Here is a 21,192-nt window from a genome sequence, read left to right on the forward strand (position 1 = left end):
TGGCTCCGGGTGATGGAATAGGCTGGTGTTGAGCCTCCACTGCTTGGTGGTGGTTGCATCTGGGCTTGGGTTCCATTAAAAGCTCTCCATGGAAAATGTAAGACAAAGAATGTGACAACTCACATAAGTCTTTTGAGGGCATATGCCAAGCCTGGATAACCTGCACAGAGAGCAGGTAGCACGGAAAGGTTTCAGCCTGGACAGAAAAACACACACACAACTGAATTATGTAATCTTGAGTACTGAATATTGAATATAACATATCAAAAACAAAACACTATACATGTCAATAGAGGGAAAGATTTTCATTCCCACTTATTAAAAAGAAGAGGAAGAAAATGGAATTGTTATTGTATTGAACTTTCTTTGTTCCCTATTTAGAGAAAAATATAGAACCATAATTCTCTTGCACCATCTATGAAACATTCCCTTACATTGGCATGAAATATTAATATTTTAAAAATATCTGGAGTCTGACCCCTATAGCCACAATTTTTCTGTTATTTATGAGAACTACTTACATTTCATTACACACTGAATGCACTCAGGCAAAAGTGTCCCCTAAGGCTAATGTTATCCCTTTTATCCACCTTGTAATTTCATGATATACTGTCCTCCCCAGGTATAATTTTCTCACATTTCAGGTGGATGTGTAATTTTTATCTAGGACGTGGGCTTTTGTATACCGCTTCCTGTTCTAAATAGAACTTGAGAACTAGCTTCCAGGGGCCATGATGTGGTGGACCAAGGATTACCTGCCTCCCAATGCCTGTTGTAAGTTACCCCTATCCCTTTTGTTTTTTAAGGGACAAAAAAATATGCAAGGGGATCCAGAGCCACCCAAGACATTGTGCCACCTGAAGCAGGGCTCACATGCCCACCCCTCCGCCCAACCCGTTAGGACCAACATTTTAAGGTGTCTTGCTGCATCATTCAGACCCCCGTTCTTCCTTTCATCTATCTCTACCTCATACACTCAGGTGTATGGCAGGAGTAAACCTGGATCTAGTCTCAAACATTTTATTTGGCCCAAAATATGCCCATAGAGTCTGCTTCCTTAGGAGGAGGGAGTACTGGAGATATGTGATTTGCTTTTTTATCATAATATCTATTGGTTTCTTTATAAATACTCAAGGGGATGGGTAAGAAGGAAGCAGGACAAGCTCTTGTAGCTCTAAAGTAAAATTGTCACAGAACTCTAAAGAACCTGGGAAGCCCTTAGCCAGCCTAAAAATTTGAGGGTGGGGGAAGTAGAGGGCAGATCATCTGGTCTGCAGGCCTTTTAAAGACAACACTGTACACTATTTTTTAAATTATTTCTTTATTTAAAAAAACCCCACTGGGGGCAGAGAAAATTTAGCCACCTCTACCTTCTATCTTCATAGCCTTTCACTCAAGGTGCTGATCAAATATAAGCACTTATCAGTTATAACTGTTAAATTTGACAAAGGATCCTAGCTTGGATCCTAATTCTTTGCTCGCTGGGGCAACTCTCCTTCCATGAACAGAATGTAAATAGACAATTAGGAGGATTAAAGCCAACATTTATACCTTGGTTCATAATAAAGTTCATCCCAGTCCAATGTATCTTTCATCATTTAACATAGCAAAAGAACTGTTAGACAGACTTTTGTCTCCAGAAAACTGAATCTACCATATATGAGAAACTCGGGAGAGAGGTTAGCTCTTCACTTAATACACGTGAAAAGCAAACTATTAAATGGGTTGTGACACCATATGAGAAAGTTTTCAAGCCATGAGTTATCTTGCTTAAGCAGGCAACGGCTTCTTATTAGATACACTGATTATATGACACCGCTCTTCTCACTTTGGGCAGGATCTGCACTACTGCTTTGAAACGGTTTATAACAGTAGTGACAACCGTTAGGGCCCAGGACACTGCATATACAGTTTTCAAACCGTTTTCAAAGTGACGTATCCTGCTTGGTGTAGATCTGGCCTTGGAATATGATTCTTTTCTTCCAACAAAACACTGCAGACTAAGTGACACCTATATTTGTTACAATAGTACAAATGTCTACAGTTGGAATCCACAACACAAAACCAGGCTCTGACTATCCATATGAGACACATAGAGCTTTATCACACCAGCGTTATACTGTGCAATCACTGTGAATTGCATGCAAAGGACTCAGAAGTTTTCCACCTTATAATCTGCTTTGATTGTGAAGTACTCCCATGCATCCTGCCTTAATTGTGCAATAAAGCAAAAAGATTAGCCGTATTTAGCCCCTACTTTTTGAGCGTATCTTCCGAGCCGCCGCTGGGGCGCAGGAGCAGGATTTTAAAGAAATGCTTACATCTGCGTAAGCTTTAAAGATAAAGACCCCAAAATTGGCACAGTAATAGATATTAGGGATTGCTTTAAGCATACCAAATTTGAATTGAATTGGGTCATCCGTTGATTTTTTATGATTTTTTACATTTCCCCCCTTAAACTCACTTCCTGGTATGCAAAGGATCACTGTTGCCCGGTAGCAAAAACAACCGCGAAAGCTTAGTGCTACGGGGATAATCCGAGGGAAGCAGTTACTTGGGATGAAGGTTATAGACATCAACAAAATAGCCCATAACCTAGTAATGTCTGCTACACGTTAATTTCTTATATGGCCAACTATTAGCTGAGGGACTCCAGTCGGAGTGTTTCTTTGTAAAAGCTTAGTAATATTTGACAACTTCCCTGGAGCAATTAAACTCATGTCTAGCACTGGAAAAGTGTTAAAATGGCATATTTCTCTTACCTTAGACGTTAAAGTGGCCATTGCATGAAGGACAGGCAGTAAAGATGGACACAATTCCAGCTTATGAAAAGAGGTGTTCTGCTCTGTCAGCTTCCTGGCACACTCCTAACTCCTTTCTTTCTTTTTTTAAAAAAGGAGATGACTGGTGCCAAAGGGCTAGGGAGATATATACACATTTTGAGCTCCACCTTCTTTGTGACTCTTTGGAGTAAAAAGATATAATTCTTTTTTCTCACCCCTTCTGTTCATTAATGGGTAGTCATTTATCTTAGATGTACCCAAGAACATGGGCGTGATACAGTGGAAGATAATAAGACCTAGTCTACACATGCAGCTAAATGTGACGGTAAAGTCCTGAACCAGTAGATTGGCCTGCACCACTATAGGCCGCAAAAGTATGAGCTGCAATCTGGAATCCTTACCCTCACCCTCGTAACAAAGACCTTTCAAATAAAACAACACAAAACTAGAACTTCCCCTGCTATAGTTTTGTACAATATATAGAAGTTCTTTTTCTTTTCTTTTTCATTATTAGGGGAATGCTAAAAAAAAATGTGGTCCTCCACCGGTGGGCTGAAGCAGTCCTGGACACCAAGTCATTACTACTGTGTTTGTGTAGGAGAGCAGACCTCCATTTTAGCATAGCAGATGGACATTAAGGGAGCATCAGCAGGCATAATGTCTGGCTACTTTTGACATCCGAGCAGGGAATACTGGGGAGATAACTTAAAAGAAAAGATCGAAGAGAGCACATACTGGAATAAATTTACCATGAGAATATATAGCTAAAAAATTGAGATTTTTCACTACCAGAATCAGAGGAATAAAACTAGAGCAACACACACACACACACACACACCACAAGGCCCTTTTTTTTTACACCATATTTTGCAGTCTTAAAGCCCTATTAGCTGTGATGTGACAACATTCCCCAGCTATGGCCATTCTGATCCATTCTACTGAAATCCTGGTCAAGCAATTGAGGTGATTCCACTCACAGCCATATGCATAGGGTAATGTTTACATATTTTGGTACTCCTTTTGTATGCCTTTGCTTCTGCTTGAAGGATCAAGCTGGTGATCAGTTCAAAACTTTGTGCTGAATGATCTGGTTAAAACATGTTGCAAGTGTCCAAGGATATTGAATTGGGAAAGGTGGTTCTGACGTAGAAAATACCATGTGAAGGAAAGAAGAAATATGTGGCATAGTGGTCCATTGGAGACCCTCTTGATAGTCCCAAAGAACTCGGCTCCTTGTAAGCTTTAAATATTTACAAATAATATACTCCAACATATAATTGCAGTGGTGGGGGATTGGTTAGATTAACAACTGATCCTGGAAGTTTTGCACTTTATGTTCACAGCAAGGAACATCTTGACTGAAATCCATTTTGCAAATTTAAAGAGGATAATTTCCTGCATGGTTCAAACAGAATCATCAGAAAGGAAGGGTTAAACATGTATACAGTATTAAAATTTACATATAGGTAATGCATTTTTTTTTTAAAAAAAAAGTATTTGAGTGTAGTTTTTGATTAGTCCTTTATTTATTTTTAAAATGCATCGCCCCCTCATTATTATTATTATTTATTTATATAGCACCATCAATGTACATGGTGCTGTACAGATTACACAGTAAATAGCAAGACCCTGCCGCATAGGCTTACAATCTAATAAAGTTGTAGTAAACAATACGGAGGGAAAGAGAATGCAAACAGGCACAGGGAAGTGTAAACAGGCACCGGGTAGGGTGAAGCTAACTGTATAGAGTCAGAACAAACTCAATATTTAAAAGCTATAGGGAAAAGAAAAGTTTTTAGCTGAGTTTTAAAAGCTGTGATTGAGTTTGTAGTTCTCAAGTGTTCTGGAAGAGCATTCCAGGCCCCCTCCTTAGCCATCATCACCCTGGCTCTCATAGAGGTCACCGTTTGAAACATAGGCCATAGCTAGACCTAAGGTTTATCCCTGGATCATCCAGGGGTCAAACCTGTTCATCTAGGTGACACACAGGGGATCCAGTGCTCAGGATGATCCCAGGATAAACCTTAGGTCTAGCTGTGGCCATAGTTTACAATTAAAAATGTCACATTAGCATCACCATGCCAGCCCTTTCCAGCATGAATTGTATCAGTACAAAATAATTATATATCATTACAAAATGCTTAGTGGATAGTACAAAGAGAAAAACAACAGTGACAACAGAGCAAAACAGTGACAACAACCTAGAGTGTGACAGAACGATATGTATGCTAGATAATAAATAACATATCATCAATAATGCACTGTGTGTATTTGGGATGCTAAATATTAATGGCAGAATGTAAACTGCTCTTCTGCCAAAAAAACAAAGTGTGGCATAAAGACAGTCCTCTCTAAAGACGGCGAGAATTCATTTTTATAGCTGTGGTATAGTGCCATGAAGTCCACAGCTTTGAACTTACTAACTACATGTTACTTTAAATGTGCCGCTTGAATTCACGATTTGACACCAGGTTTTTAAAAATTAAATTAAAACAAAGCACAGGGGCAGGACCACCACATGAGGTATAACCCTCTCCTCCCCTGCTGTGAGCCTGAAAAAGAGTCACACACTCAGCATAGCCAATAGCAATATTTTTTTAAAAAGAAAACCAATCTTCCCTTTGGCACCCATAGGAGTTGTTTATTTATTTATTTATTTATTTATTTATTTATTACATTTCTGTACCGCCCAATAGCCAAAGCTCTCTGGGCAGTTCACAAAAGTTAAAACCATAATAAAACAACCAACATGTTAAAAGCACAATTACAAAATACAGTATAAAAAGCACAACCAGGATAAAACCACGCAACAAAATTGATATAAGATTAAAATACAGAGTTAGAACAGTAAAATTTAAATTTAAGTTAAAATTAAGTGTTAAAATACTGAGAGAATAAAAAGGTCTTCAGCTGGCAACGAAAGCAGTACAGTGTAGGCGCCAGGCGGACGTCTCTGGGGAGCTCATTCCACAACCGGGGTGCCACAGCGGAGAAAGCCCTCCTCCTAGTTTTCACTATTGATATTTACCACTGTTGGCAGAGGTGGGAGAGATTGTTTTCAGGACGATGATGGGAGAGGGGTCCTTGTCACACACTGTAATTTTGATTCACCATAGAGACCCCACACTTAGTTTTATGTATGTATGTATGTATGTATGTATGTATGTATTAAACAAAGTTGCTTCGTCCCCAAGCAGCATAGTCCAACACACTTGGAGGGCACCAGAGCCGGATCTACATTAGTCTTATAACGTTGCTAGTGTCCCTTTCTAACGTGGTTCTCTGTATCGGTTCTCTGTAGCTGTAACGTTACTGCAGGGCACATTGTTAAATCCTTTCATTGCTGGGTTTGCTCCGCCCACTGCCTGCCTCATTCCTAGCCAGCAGAGCAGGGCAAGTCATAAGCACACACAAATCCCTCCCTCCCAAAACATCTTAACACAAGTCCCAGGGAATTGCCTGAATGCAGAAGAGCCAGCCACTTTGCTGACACTAAGCAGGGTTGGGTCTGGTCAGAATTTTGATGGGAGACCAAATTGAAAAGTTTTAGCAGCAGCGGCATTTAAGCCCCGCTGGTCATGAGTTTTGGGCTTTGGACCCTTGTTAATTTTCCTGCAGGGAGCTACAGCTCCTTTGCAAAGAGGGGGGAAATGTTTTTTAAAAAATCATTAAAAATCAACCGATGACCCAATTTGATTCAAATTTTAAGGGAGGATGCATGGGAGTACTTCACAATAAAAGCAGATTCTAAGGTGGAAAACTTCTGAGTCCTTTGCATACAATTGGCAGTGATTGCACAGTATAAGGCTGGTGTGATTTATCTGCTGTAGCAGATAAGATAGCAAACGGGGCGAAGGAAGGAGAACAGGAAGTGGGCGGAGCAAACTCAGCAGCTCTGGGTTGCGAGAGGAGAATTACCAGTATAAGGAGGCACATGAATTTGTAGCCACGCTGAAACTAAGAAACAGAACCTGTAAGTATGACTCATTTACAACGTTGGAGACCCAGGGTCACGTGATGCTATGCGTCACAGTAACCCATTCAAAACGTTAAAATAACACCAGTGTAGATTCCCACCTGGACATGGATTTATCCTACTGACTTTATCATCATATCAAGAAGAGAGAAAGTTTCTCCTGTCTTCAGCCAAACCCCTGCCTTACTCCCCAATTCCCAGGTAGTAATTCTCTCACCAGGTACCATCAAGGTATGTATTTTGTATTGCATACTTATGTAATGACTCATCAAGGTAATGACTGAAATTGATAAACTAAATGCAATGAATATCTGTAATTCTAAGGATATATATATACACACACACACACACACACACACACACACACACATACATACATAAATTTAACAGGCCTTCCCAAAAATCTTGCTGGGTGATAAGTAACCGGCACAGGTGCAGTTCACTAGAACAGGTACTTTTACATAGATTCGTACATTCTGATTTCATTAGGAATCAGTCTCTTTACTCAAACTAAGATCACTTTGGGCTATGAGGCAAAAGGAAATGAAGTAGCCAGATGTATGGAGGATACACACACTCACCCTTGCATGTGTGTGAGATGTCACCTTTCTCCAACCACATTGCCAACATGCAGGTGTTACAGTGGTGTTGTACAGTCATACCCACATGTAGTTGAAACAGGTAATTTTTGGTTCCTTTTCAAAAACCAGTCATTCCATTTTCTCAAAAAAAAAGTCTTTATCATTTTGGATAGAGGGAACATTTAGCTCCTCCCAAACAAGAGAAGATTTGAAGAACAGCAATGAAAACATTGCTTGATTTTTAAGGACATTGATCTTGAAAGTTGTAATCTTTCTCTTAAAAACAGGTGAGATATAGACACAAGTGTTCCTACCTCTTGGCTAAGTATGTTACCAAGCAAGGAGCTGTAACAGGTGTTGCATCTGCCTGCCCTGTGAGATTCAAAATAATGTGTGTATGAGAGCTATACCCATTCAAACTGCTCTAGGCTTTTAAAAATAATAATACGGAAAATCTTGTTAGAATAGAATCACTACCATCAGGGACACTCCCTATTTTCTGGTATCTGTCCCTGGTAAAAGGTAAATTTGCCTTTTTGAGATGCCTTAACAGTATATAGTACACTATATAAATCATAATATAGCTTAGCGATCCTCACTATTTTTTAAGCAGTAGCCACTTTGGCTCCAGGTACCACCACTGAAGGCATGGGGTGAGCTGTTCTCTGGCCATGGGAGGTTTCTGCTTTTTGCCTTCACAGACGGGGCCTCTGGGGAGCTCACCTCCCAATTCCCCTCCATGTTGTCCAAGCAAGTCCTCATCAGTTAGTCACCAAGTTACCAGGCCAAATTTACTGAAAGCAAAGGGAGGTGGGAAAGGGAAAAGCCCATTTCATACACAGGCAAACTGAGGCAGCAGGCAAATAAGAGTAAATGACTGCAAGAGAGGTTGAGTTACATAATTGCAGCATAGTATGTTCCCAGAACCAATAGAGAGCAGGCTTTTTTAAGTGTCTTAAAAAACCCACAATTTATCCAGGATATGTCACAACACAGAGAAAGGCATTTATAGACAAGACCACTTCTCCAACATTTAAATTAAAGGGAGATGAGAGACCAGGGAGATTGAGGATTCCTCCCTGTGTTGTTCAGCTGCCTATTATGCATTAAGTGTAAATATATGCAAAGTTAATGGCTTATATTATGCATAAAGTTCCAGGAAGTAAGTAGGCCTCAATGTACTTACTTTTTCTATGTACAGGTTGGGGTTTTTCCCCCCCTTTTCTTAAATTTTTTTTTAAAAAAATATTTTTTATTCTTTTCAAAACTTAAACATACATCAATACAGTGACAAAAAACATAATACATATAATTGAATAACCTTGTAACATTTTCTAATTTAATATTTTAACATAATCATATTACATAAAGTGCACCCCACTACCACCCTGAGATCTATTCCTGTTTCCAGAATCTCATTGTTTCTTCTGGGGGTGGTTTCCTACTCCCCCTAGATAAAAACATATTCTAGGAACTGTTTCCAAATTCCCTTAAAATCATTCGTTTTTGTTATCCCTCTTCTCAGTTTTATATTACATGTTAATTTATCATTAATAGCAATATCCCATATCTCTTTGTACCAATCTTCAACATGATAATCTCCTTGAATCTTCCAGTTCCCAGATATGATTAACTTTGCTGCTGTCAGCAAATTCGTTATCAATTCTTTTGTTTCTTTATTACAATTTAATTCTCCATATAATGATAGCAATGCCACTGTAGGTTGGGTTTGTAGGGGGGGCGTTGAATGCCTGAGTGCTGATTGGATGGTGAGAGTGGGAGGAGCTGGAGAAATGTAGTGCTTTATATAAAGAGTCTGAGCTGACAGAAAGACAGTTAAGAGGTATGATAAGAAACAGGATTCTGTGGGAGACGTGTATGAGACAGAGGGGGGGAGGTTAGGATTCTGTGAAGAGAAGTAGAGAATTAAAGTGTATAATTCTGTGAGGGGCAATTTCTCCACCATTGTAAAAAGTTGAAATGCCCCTGGGGGGATCTACACTACTGCTTTTAAAGCGCTTTAAAGCACTTTGAAAACGTTTTGAAACCTGTATATGCAGTGTATCCTGGGCCCCAACAGTTGTCAAAACTGTTATAAAGTGCTTTAAAGCAGTAGTGTAGATCCCACCCCCACCCCCCCGTGAAGGGTTGGATACTGGCAGTAACAGTCTTAAGGAAAACATGCTGGTATTTTTTTGTATTTTTGTCCCCTCTTCGACCTTTCTGCTTTGCCCCCTCCCCTCGAAAGTTTACCAAAATGGAATTTGGCCTTGGGCTGAAAGAGGCTCCCTACCACCACACTGCCCCCTCATCCAACCTCCAGCCGCCACTCCTGGGGATCCTGTGAGGAGGCCTGAGAAGACACTCATATTGTTATGTTTTGGGGGGTCAGTCTATATGACCTCCAGGGAACCCTTACAACTCAGTGTGTCTGAGTAAAAGCGATTGAGGATTCCTTCACACCACACCCTGCCCCACCCCACCCACACTGTAATTAATTCCTAAATGGATATCCCTTTTGTTCTACAAGGCCTGAGTTTAACCTTTAAAAAAGAAGAGTGCAAAATGCTTCATACACTTTGAATAGTTTTAAAGTGATAAAATAAGACTGAAATTTTAGATGTTGCCCTTTTCATGTACCAAGTAACCCGGTTCCCTAGAGAGCATTATGTTAACTAGGTTCTTTAATACGTGCTGAAAAATTGCAAGTGACACTAGAAGAGTGATTTGCAACATTTTGCTTCCTCTCCTGTAATAACCTTTTAAACTCCTTTATCTCTGCCCTCACATCTTCTGACCATTCTCTTGCTTCACATTCTAGAGCTATATCCACCAGCAACCTACCACTTATCAGAAGATGGGTCATTTGACGTGGTGCATGAGAAAACAGCAGAGAAGGTACTAACAGGGTTTGTGCTAAACATGGTCTATGGGGGCAGCTGCTAAGAGGGAATATCTCAGAAAAAAAATATGTAGTAGCCTGGCATTGTAAATTTGTTTTTAAATCGAACCGGATCAAAACTATTCTCCAGGCAGCCTGAAATAACTCTAGATAAAAATAAAGAAGTTTGATTTTGGGTTTACATTTGTGGACAATAGGTCTAGAGTGCAATTTCCAAACCCACTATTTATTTAAAATATTTATATATCACCCTTCACTAGATTTGGCTTCTGAGTGGTTTACATATGAAAAAATATTTAAAAATTCAATACACCATCTAATTAAAAAACAACATCCAGGTATGGAGAAACTCATGTCCAATTACTTTAATAATAATAATTCACAATCAAGAGTCAGGCAGAGATATTTTTCAGCGGCTTATTATCAAAGGTGAGGTAGTGTTGATTCATAGTGAATGTTCATGTCTTTCCATGCCTGGACAGACTTTACTCTCACACGTGTGAAGAAAAATAGTATTTTAAACATGTGTAGAACATACAAATCTTTCTTTACTTGATAGTAAAAAAGCAAACAAAAACACCTTTGGTTTTGTTTTATATAGCAGAAGAGGGCTCTTCAAGGTGATGAATTAAATACAGAACAGTGCCTTGCCTGATAGCTGGAGGGGAATCAGTTGTGAATTGTTTTGTCATCAAAAGCGGAAAATCTTGATCAGTTTATGGAGGAAATATAGCATTTCTCCTATCAAAAGCCAGGTATGTCATATTAACCTTTCATTCTCATAGGTGCCCTGGATCCCACTGGATCCCTTAAATCCAGATCTGGAAAGATACCCAGAATATGCCCATGCAAAGCCTTTGCAGTGCACTGTGAAGGCTGGAGAGATGTTGTATCTCCCTTCTCTTTGGTTCCATCATGTTCAGCAGTCACATGGCTGCATAGCAGGTAAGTTAGTCATGCCAATTGAAGCCACATTGATTTCAGTAGGTCATACCTATAAAGTTTTTGATTACTCACCTGGTTTTAATCTACTAATAAAAAGATAAAATAAATGTATACATCACCAAAACCTTAGCAGGTGCCTTTTTTAGAAGACTGAAGAAAATTTAGGATTCTCTCTATCTATCTATCTCTATCTATCTATCTTGGTGAACCTGTCAGAAAATTAGTTGCAGGATATAGTGAGCCAGTGTGGTGTAGTGGTTAGAATGTCAGACTCGGACTTGGGAGATATGGGTTCTAGTTCCCAATTGGTCATGAAGCTCACTTGGGTGACTTTGGCTCATCACTGACTTTCAGCCTAACCTACCTCACAGGGTTGTTCTGAGGATAAACTGGAGAGGAGGAAGATCTTGTAAGCTGACTTGGGTTCCTTGCAAAGGAATAAAAGGCAAGATATACATGTAATAATAATTATAAATCATTATGAATCATATGGTTAGCCAAAGGGTCCACATCCCCAGGATTCTTTTGAATCTTTGTATTATTAGCAAAACCCTACATGAACAATGTCATGTGGTTTGGCAACTTGAATTATCTGGAACAAAAAGAAGCAAATGTGAATAAAACATCCACCCAGAATTCTCAGAATTATCCGTTCCTAAATTATCAAGTCAAAGTAACGTATGACAGTCTTATTCCTAATTTAGTGAGGTAAAAAAGATCAAGAGAATGCTTTCAATTAATGTCAGATATCTCATCTGCTTACTACGGAATGGAGATTTAAATCCAAATATGAGCGAATACATTAATCTACATTCATCATTAGTACATTGATATGAACATTTACATTAATCTACTGCTGACTTCAGAGAGGTAGATATTTTGATTATACTTATATCCCAACAAAGTGCTAAGGCCCTCCATCTAGAAGCACCATTAAATAAATTGACAAATCCCAGTGGAAGCTGCTGGATCCAATGTCAGTGGGGCAGTGAATTAGGGTGACCATATTTTGGAAACCAAAAAGGAGGACAACATGGTTGCCCCCAAGGGGGCTTGTCCAGTACCAAGGGGGCTTGTCCAGTACCAAGGGGGCGTGCCCACCCGAACATAGCCTTCGTCACATGTTTTACAGCACACATTTACGACAAATCTGTTCTACATAACATCTTAATGTTGAAATCACTGAAATAAAGAACAAGTGAGAGAGTCAATGTATCTGAAATTAACTTCACTCACTCCTACTTTTGTAGGTTTTGCTGTACTTTGAAGCTTTTGTTATACTCTGTGTGTTACATTCTCCCCTTCCCTCAAATATCTTTTCTGTATGTATCTTCACTCATTGCAAGCTGCTGTTGTTGTTAACAGGCTTTTCTACTGGCCCCAGATCTGTTTCAAATTTGGTATGGCTAAAGCTCTACCTAAAGCTATCATGGTGCCAACTTTCAGCTCTTTATCTTTAAAAATGACAGCTTAAACAATAATAATTTTAAAACCTCAATTTTTAAAAAAATCCTAAAAAATCAATGGATGAACGGATCTGTTTCAAATTTGGTGTGGCTAAAGCTCTACCTAAATCCTATCATGGTACAAAGTTTAATCTCTTTAACTTTAAAAATGATGGTTTTAATAATAATAATTTTAAAACCTCAATTTTTAAAAAATTCCTAAAAAAATCAATGGATGAACGGATCTGTTTCATATTTGGTGTGGCTAAAGCTCTACCTAAATCCTTTCATGGTGCAAAGTTTCATCTCTTTATCTTTAAAAATGACGATTTAAAAAATAATAATTTTAAAACCTCAATTTTTAAAAAATTCCTAAAAAATCAATAGATGAACAGATCTGTTTCAAATTTGGAATAACTAAAGCCCTTCCTAAGAGCTACCATTGTGCCAAGTTTCATGTCTTTATCTTAAAAAATGACAGAGTTATAAGCATTTTTGTTAATTCCCATTAGAGCTGCTCTTTGAAAAAAATCCGGATTTCCCCCACACACACCCGGATTTGCCATCGAAAACCCGGGCAAATCCGGGCAAATCAGGTCATATGGTCACCCTAAGTGAATCCAACCCAGGTTTCAGATAGAAGCACTCAGAACTCTAAAGGAGCTATCCAAGGTGTGGACTCTGGGTAGCTCCTTTAGACTGGTTCTGACTGAAGCCGGAGTGGTTATTGGAACCACCAGCCTCCACTGACTAATCCCACAGCTGAGATCTATTGTGTACCTCAAAGCAGTTGCATACATTTACAGAAGTTGTCATTCTAGGTTTTACTCTGTCACCTGCTCTTGGCATACACCCTTATTCAATTAATAACCAGCTCCTTTACAGACACAAAACTGACTACAAACAACTTTTTATAGTAGAATCCAGCAAATGTTGTCTGAAAAAGGCCAGTATCCTTTGCCAGGCGTCCTCCTGTGCCTTTGCATGCTCTCTCGGTTTTCCTCCCCACAGCATAACAAACTGAAATAGCTTGTGGAAGGAGGAATGGCATAAGGGCAGATAGGGGGGCTCCAAGAGATGTCCTGCACCTGGGTAGCAGTAGAACTCCACATGACGTCTGTTCTGTTGAAGGCATCGAACCGCTTCCTGGCAGTACAGCTCACTTTGCCAGTTTCTGTCATCCTGCCCTGACAGGAAGAGGAACTTGCTTAAGGACTGCTCTACAGGGATGCGGCATTGCCAGGTTGATGGGTCCCTAGGATCTTCCATTATTTCGGAGAAGTCCACAGTTCCAGAATCACCAATGGCCTTCAACTTTTCCAGGTTATAGGGATGAGCAGGAATAGTGAGCTCCCCCACACGCAAAGCGGTAAAAGAATTAACACCCAAGCCGGAAATGCTGACGGCTGCTCTGATGCCTGGCCAAAATGTAGCCAAAGCAAGGGCGAGATCTGATCCTTTAGAGAGTCCCAGGACGCCAATCCCCGTAGATTTCACCTGAAACAACAAAGGGAAAAGGATTATCCTCAGTTCCACATCCATCATCCTTTATTCAAAACTGTACTAATTAGAACTGTTGCTACTATTGTAATATACAGAAATTCCACTATTGCTCTTAAGGGACACTTAGAAAATTAAAGAGGGCACTTAGCCACTATGGGCTCATCTACACCAAGCAGGATATAACACTACGAAAGTGGTATGAAAGCGGTATATGGTATGTATTATCAGCCCCAACAGTTGTCAGTGCACTTCAGTACCACTATAAAGCAGTAGTGTGGCTCCTGCCTTTTATATACCACTTTCATCCTGCTTGGTGTAGATGAGCCTTATGTTTTGCATCCAAAAATTGCAAGAGCCAATGTGGTATAGTGGCAAAAGGGAGGTGGGAGATCCACGTTCTAGTTCCCGCTTGGCCATGGAAAATCACTGGGCGACTTTGGGCCAGTCACAGACATTCACCCCAACCTACCTCACAAGGTTGTTGTTGTTTTTAGAATTCTTTTTTATTTCCACACAAAACCGATTAAAAAACATGCAGTACACAAGAAAGAAAGAACAATTACAAAATACAACCCTACAACACATAAAAGAAAGAAAAACACAAATACAAGTTAAGATGAACTTCCAACTTTCACAACAAAAATAACTGACCATATCTTGTTTTCCACCATAGTTACAGAAATCAAAATTCCCCTTTTTGTTTTATCTTACAATTTTCTTCTTAATCATTGAATCCACAGATAAACAAATCATTTTTTCCAGTCCCTGCATAAAGTCTATTAGAGGTTTCCATTCAGTTAAAAACCTAGATGTTGTTGTTGTGAGGATAAAATGGAGAGGAGGAGGATTATGTATGCCGCCTTGGGTTCCTTGGAGGAAAAAAGGTGGGATATAAATGCAATAATAAATAAATAAAGAAGTAAAAGAACCAGACAGTTTCTCTACAAAGGAATTGGGAAACAAATCCAAGCATGGTATGTTGCAAAGTATACAAGCCCACATTTATTCGCGGGATTGATTTGTACTGGTTCAGTACTTCCAATCTTGACCACGTGTGCACAGATGGATGACATTTAAATGCCAAGACTGTTTTGTCTGACCTCACAAGCCCAGTTTCTTTTTATTGTTTTACTCTCTTACCCTTTCTGAATATGTTTTACTTGTTAATATGTTTTCTTTTAGAAAACTGGCGGTTGTTTTTAAATTGTTCAGTTAACCACCCTGGACATCCCACAGAATGAATAGAAAGGCAGGATGTAAATATTTTAAATAAGTAAAAATAGTTATGTAGATTGCTACAGCCCCATTACTCATCCATCCATCACTGCCAGGGACCAGCACAATTCACATGTTTGGTTCTGTTAGTGTAGCCTTCCCCAACTTGGTACTCTCCAGATGTATTGGCTAAAGGGAGTCTGAGAGTTAGGGCCTGTTCAGACAATATCCTAAGCCATGGTGGGGCCGTTAGCACTTTTGAAGCAAATGGTTAGTGGGCATGTTTATACCGTGTTTATGTAGCCACCATGGTTAGGAATGGTTCCCATGGCATGCTAAGCCATAATGTTTAGCTCAAAATGCTTAGCCACCGTGGCTTAGCATGTCATCTGAACAGGGTCTTTCACTCTAACACCTCTGGAGGTCTCCAGATTGGGGAAGGCTGTGTGACAGTGTCTAGAGAAAGGTTTCCAGGTGATAGACAGCTTCAGGAATTTGGGGCCCCAAGGAATAAAACACCAGGATGCAGTCCAATATGGGGTAGAGAAGGTGGCCTGTACAAACAGACCACCCAGGAATCCTGTACCCAGATGACTGATATAAGCAGGCCAAGCCACAGGCCAAATCCTTTCTTCTTTTAAAATTAAAAATGTGGTATTTTAAGCTTGGTAGCCACCACCCCCATTTTGAGTATAGAAAGATAGGTGTGGAGATAACAATGGAGCCAGCTGGTAGTAATATCACTCATTTAGCAAGACCATAACTGTATAATATTCTTCAGGATGTTGACATATTTGTCACCTGTTTCTTCCAACTAGGGGTGGTAGCAACTCTAGTGAAAACTAAAGGAAAGCAAAGACTAGTGCGCCGTCACTCTGAAGTTTGCCTAGCTTCTTAGAGCCTCCTCAGTGAGGCCCCTATTAACTTCAGGGCCCTGGCCACTGGTCCACTTTGCCACTCTCTGGCAGCAGCCACGCCTGTCTATGGAATCGAACCAGGAATAAGAAAAGTGGCTGCGTCCCATTAGCTAAAATATGCTGAAACAAAGAAGCTATCATTGAAGCTGATAAACCTGTTAAAATAGTCTTATGGCATATTTATCCTTTTGTGTTTTGGGTGCCTGTTAAAGACCCATCTCTTTACCCAAGCCTGCCCAGTTAGTCTGTTTCTTAATTATTGGGCATTTAGTTTTGGTTTTAAATATTTTAAACATTTTACTCGACGAGTTTTCGCATTTATTGTTATTTATTTTAGTCTCTGATTCTGTAAACCGCTTAGAGAATTCTTTAGATAAGTGGAACATAAATGGATTAAATAAATAAATAAATGGTACTTTTGTGAGTGATGAAACTTGCTCTAGATCATGAGAGAAACACAGTGCAAATTGCAAGCATGGAGCAAGATGGCTGCAGTGCAGGCATATTAATTTGTTCTAGACTTTGATTGATCACACTTAAAATTACTTACCAACCATTTGAAAACAACTTCTCTTACCTGTGGTTGTTTCTTCAAGAACTCTACTGCTTCACCAAAATAGTCCAGCTCAAGGTACTCTGGGAAAGCTGGGATATCCTCAAAGGCCAGGTAAGCGAGAGCCAGGGTAACAAAGCCTCTGCTTGCCAAAAGGCTAGCTCTGTATTCCACAAGACCACCTCCAGATCCATACAAGTCAATGAGTCCTGGAAATGGTCCAGGTCCTAAAAAGAGAATTTATTCATGGTTCAGAGTGATTTTTATTGAAAAGACCTTCAAAATCACACGGATATTCTTGCCAAGAAATCTTCTCTGGGTTCCCCTGCCTGCTTCACTCAGGTGGGGACAGGGTGGGTGGGAGGGCAGCCAGCAAATGGAGTTTTTCAGAAGTGGCTCATATTTGTGGAATACCCTCCCAATTTTTATATGCCTGACGGTAAGGTAACATAATCCATGATGGTAACAATGTTTTGTGAAATAACACTCCTGATAAATACATACAGGGTAAAGTAACATCTTTAAACTGGATCCAATTATTTCCTAAAACCTGGAAGCTAGTCTTTGAGTTACACAAAATCTTTTGCAATGTTTAAAATAGAAGGCAACAAGAAAATTGAAATAGAAAGCATGAACTAGCTGTTACAGAGGTGGCGTTCCCGTGTCTGGGGTGGAACACTTCATACTACAGGTAGAGGCTGCACATAAATCACAGAGAATTTATCTGAATTTCAAACCACCAGACCTTGGTTGTGCTTTTTATATTGTATTTTGTATTTGGGTTTTTAGATTGTTGGATGTTTTATTATGTTCTTAATGGTTTTAATTTTTGTGAACTGCCTAGAGAGCTTCGGCTATTAGGCAGTATAAAAATGTAATAAATAAATAAATTGGGGGAAATCTGTAACAACAGCCCTCTGCATGCATTGAAGAGGCAGTGGCACGCTGCAACACCCAACATTCACGGGCTTATGAAGGAAAGCCTATGCAAATAGACTTGCACACAAGCTGGAACCTTAGTCATGCAGGGCTGGTTTTGCTTCTTCAGATGCCCACACACAACATGGAGGGTGGAGTCAGGAGCTGCTTGACATCAAGGGTGGGCCCAGCAAGAGCCCCCGCTGTCTCTTCAATCCCTGGATCCCACTTCATGTGTGTAATGCTTGAAGGGGGCAATATAGCAAAACTGTTCTAACAGTGGATGAAACGTCACCCAGTATATTCAGTACTTTGCCTCTCCAGGACCATTTGAACTCTTATAAGGCATGGGCTGGTAGGACAAAATAGACACATTACATTAGGAAAACTAGAGAAAAAGCCAATTTCAAGGCTGCAGTCCAAAGTACAGTTTGGAATAACCCCAACAGAAGTCAGTAGCAATTTCCAGAGGAATAGCTGTATCAGTCTGTCATAGCAAAACCAGCACAGACCCTGTTCAGATGACATGCTTAGCCACCTTGGTTAAGCATTTTGAACTAAACATTATGGATTAGCATGTCATGTGAACCATTCCTAATCACGGTGGCTACATAAGCATGGTTTAAACACACTCATTAGCCATGTGTTGCAAAAGGGTTAGTGGCCTAACCATGTCTTAGCATGTTGTCTGAACAGGCCCACAGTCTTGTGGTGGCACCGTAATGATGAAAAAATATATTATAGCATAAACTTTTGAGCACTAGAGTCCACTTTATTAAAACCATGAAGCGTCATCCCTGCTTCAAAGAACACATGCTTAGCACCATAGTCTACAGGTATAATCTTATATATATTTAGACAGAAAATAAGTCCTACAACTCCAGACATTCCCCAGCCAGCCACGCTGGTTGGGGAATGCTGTGAGTTGTAAGACTTTTTTTCTGTCTAAACATACAGAGGATTATGCCCTAAACAGAATTAAAATTTATCTGTATCTCAGGAATAGCCTCCTTCCACATGAATGGACTTGAGTTCTACTCAGTTTATGAAGCCCACCTCACTGCCCCATTGCTGGTGAAAGTGTGGGGACTAAACAAGGTCACTCCACTTCTGAAATCTCTTCATTGGCTTCCAATTCACTTCAGAATCCAATATAAACTTCTCCTGTTGACCTACAAAGCTTTTCACTGTCTAGCTCCTTCCTCTCTCTCCTCTCTCATCTCACTCTATTGCCCCGCTCGTGCTCTTCACTCCTCTGATGCCATGTTTCTCGCCTGCCCAAGGGTCTCTACTTCCCTTGCTCAGCTTTGTCCATTTTCTTCTGCTGCCCCTTATGCCTGGAACGCTCTTCCATAACATTTGAGAACTACAAGTTCAACCGCAGCTTTTAAAGCTCAGCTAAAAACTTTTCTTTTTCCTAAAGCTTTTAAAACTTGATTTTGTTCTGACGTTATACTGTTAGTTTTACCCTACCCAGTGCCTGTTTACCCTACCCTGTGCCTGTTTGCATTCTCTTCCCCTCCTTGTTTTATTATGATTTTATTAGAATGTAAGCCTATGCGGCAGGGTCTTGCTATTTACTGTTTTACTCTGTACAGCACCATGTACATTGATGGTGCTATATAAATAAATAAATAATAATAATAATAAATAATAATAATAACTTCCCAAAAGTAGTTCATCCGTCCTATATTTTGACAGCTTTTAAATACTCTTAAGACTGCTTTATTCCAGCAGTCATTTTTCAACTGAGCCTGTGATACATTTTTAGGGTGCTTTTAGGAGAGGCTTTTATTGTGCTATCACACTGCCTCATTTACAGAATTTTATTTATTGGGATTCCAGACAGGCAGAATTAATTCCAGAATTACAACAGGCAGGAAGGGAAGTCCCTAGTTAAATGTGAGCCATTCAATGCCCATTCAAGAGCCATAGTGCCTGCTACAATGTGACCCTCGATTATTCAATGGGATATCTGCATGAAACTCACCAGGAGGCAGAAAGAGCGTGGCTTTGAGCCTGCCTTCTCGCACTTCAAACCTTTGCACACCTTCGGCCAGAAACCACCTCTCGCTGCGACATTGGCTCAGGAGCGCACTGGTGACTCCGCGCCCCTGATACACCTCGTAGATGACACAGAAAGGGGTGAGGACGTTCTTCTTAGCCAGCCGCTTGAACGGGGTCTTGGATGCCAGTGACCACAACAAGCCCATGGGCTCTACCCCCAAGTAGCTGCCTCCCAGCGAAGCAGAACAGCTGAGGTCAACTGTTCCACTGTTATCTGCCCTGTAGAAAGCAAACGACTGGAAGAGCTCCCCGCTTTCATCTTCCAGGGATGCTCGGATCGTGACCTCTTGCAGCGGCAAGAGACCCTCTATTTTAATCTGGACGGGATCGTCATGCAGGCATCTGGGGGAAGGCAAGACAAGAATCCTCGTAGCCATCTGGGCTCGCCCGCTGAAGTCCTTTTCACAATGCACCGAACTCTTTCGTTAATCAAGTAATGCCCTTTACTTCCCCTCCCCCTTCCTCGCTTCCTACTTGAAGCCTAAAAGGCATAGGAGCCGATCAACAAAACGCTAAGGATTCTGGGAAATGTAGTTCATAAAAGCCGAAGCTTACTATCAAGGTGAGACACCAACCAGGGGCAGATACACAACGCTCCTGTTTCTAGTGGATGGTAGGAATTTTTGCAGACGTAGGAATATTATTTATTACATTTTTAAACCACTCAATAATCAAAGTTCTCTGGATGATGCAGAAGTTTGCTAAAAAAATATTTTTTAAAAAATCATGTTATAATAGCCTATCATAAAATCCAAAATCCTGTGCTAAATCTGTTTCAGTGGCAACAAGAGCTTGCCTTCCATCACTAACATTTTCCTGAGTGGTTAGGGAAGACATTTGGGCAGGGGAGTAGCTCTGTTTGGTTGGAAGGTGTTTAGTCTTTTCGCCTTTTCTCCACAACACCAGTGTTTTATCGCAGGGTTGACCACCTTTACAAAAATGCCATGGTAAATAAAAAGGGTCTTTGCTTACTGTTTGAACAGGAGCTTAAACAGACCTCTCCCAATGGAGAGAGTTTTAAAAGTGGGGCCCCAACACAGAGAAGACCCTACTATTCCAGTAGAAAATAATACATGTGATCAATAATATTGATAAATGATAGAGGACGAATTAGAACTTTGTCTCCAGAAATAAACTTTCCATCAGAGAAACTAAGTGCAGTCCATCTCAAGCACTATCCTGACTGAAATGTATCTAGAAAATCTGCTTCTTTCTTGAAGCCAATGTTGTTCATTTGACATTGACATAGTGATGAGACAAAGCAATTTTCTACAGATCGCAGAGGTTGCTGAAGGTTAAAAAAAACACATGTAAGGTACAATTTGGCTTAGATTTCCTGTGAACATCTACATGATGTTAAACATTCACAACATAACAATTGCTGACA

At 40.1% G+C, this 21,192-nt stretch overlaps 1 protein-coding gene across 1 annotated transcript; it reads right to left on the reverse strand.

Annotated features, from left to right (window-relative positions):
* Nucleotides 1-11,168: 11,168 nt before the first annotated feature.
* On the reverse strand, nt 11,169-20,223 carry LOC134392920 (acyl-coenzyme A thioesterase 1-like). The gene is made up of 3 exons (XM_063117681.1): nt 19,729-20,223; nt 16,845-17,047; nt 11,169-14,129 (listed from the first exon to the last, which is right to left on the reverse strand). The coding sequence occupies exons 1-3, from the start codon at nt 20,180-20,182 to the stop codon at nt 13,530-13,532; spliced, it is 1,257 nt and encodes a 418-aa protein (XP_062973751.1). The 5' UTR covers nt 20,183-20,223; the 3' UTR covers nt 11,169-13,529.
* Between the last annotated feature and the right edge of the window lie 969 nt (nt 20,224-21,192).

Source organism: Elgaria multicarinata, chromosome 2 (assembly GCF_023053635.1).
Source record: "Elgaria multicarinata webbii isolate HBS135686 ecotype San Diego chromosome 2, rElgMul1.1.pri, whole genome shotgun sequence".
In the NCBI taxonomy this organism is placed as follows: domain Eukaryota; kingdom Metazoa; phylum Chordata; class Lepidosauria; order Squamata; family Anguidae; genus Elgaria; species Elgaria multicarinata.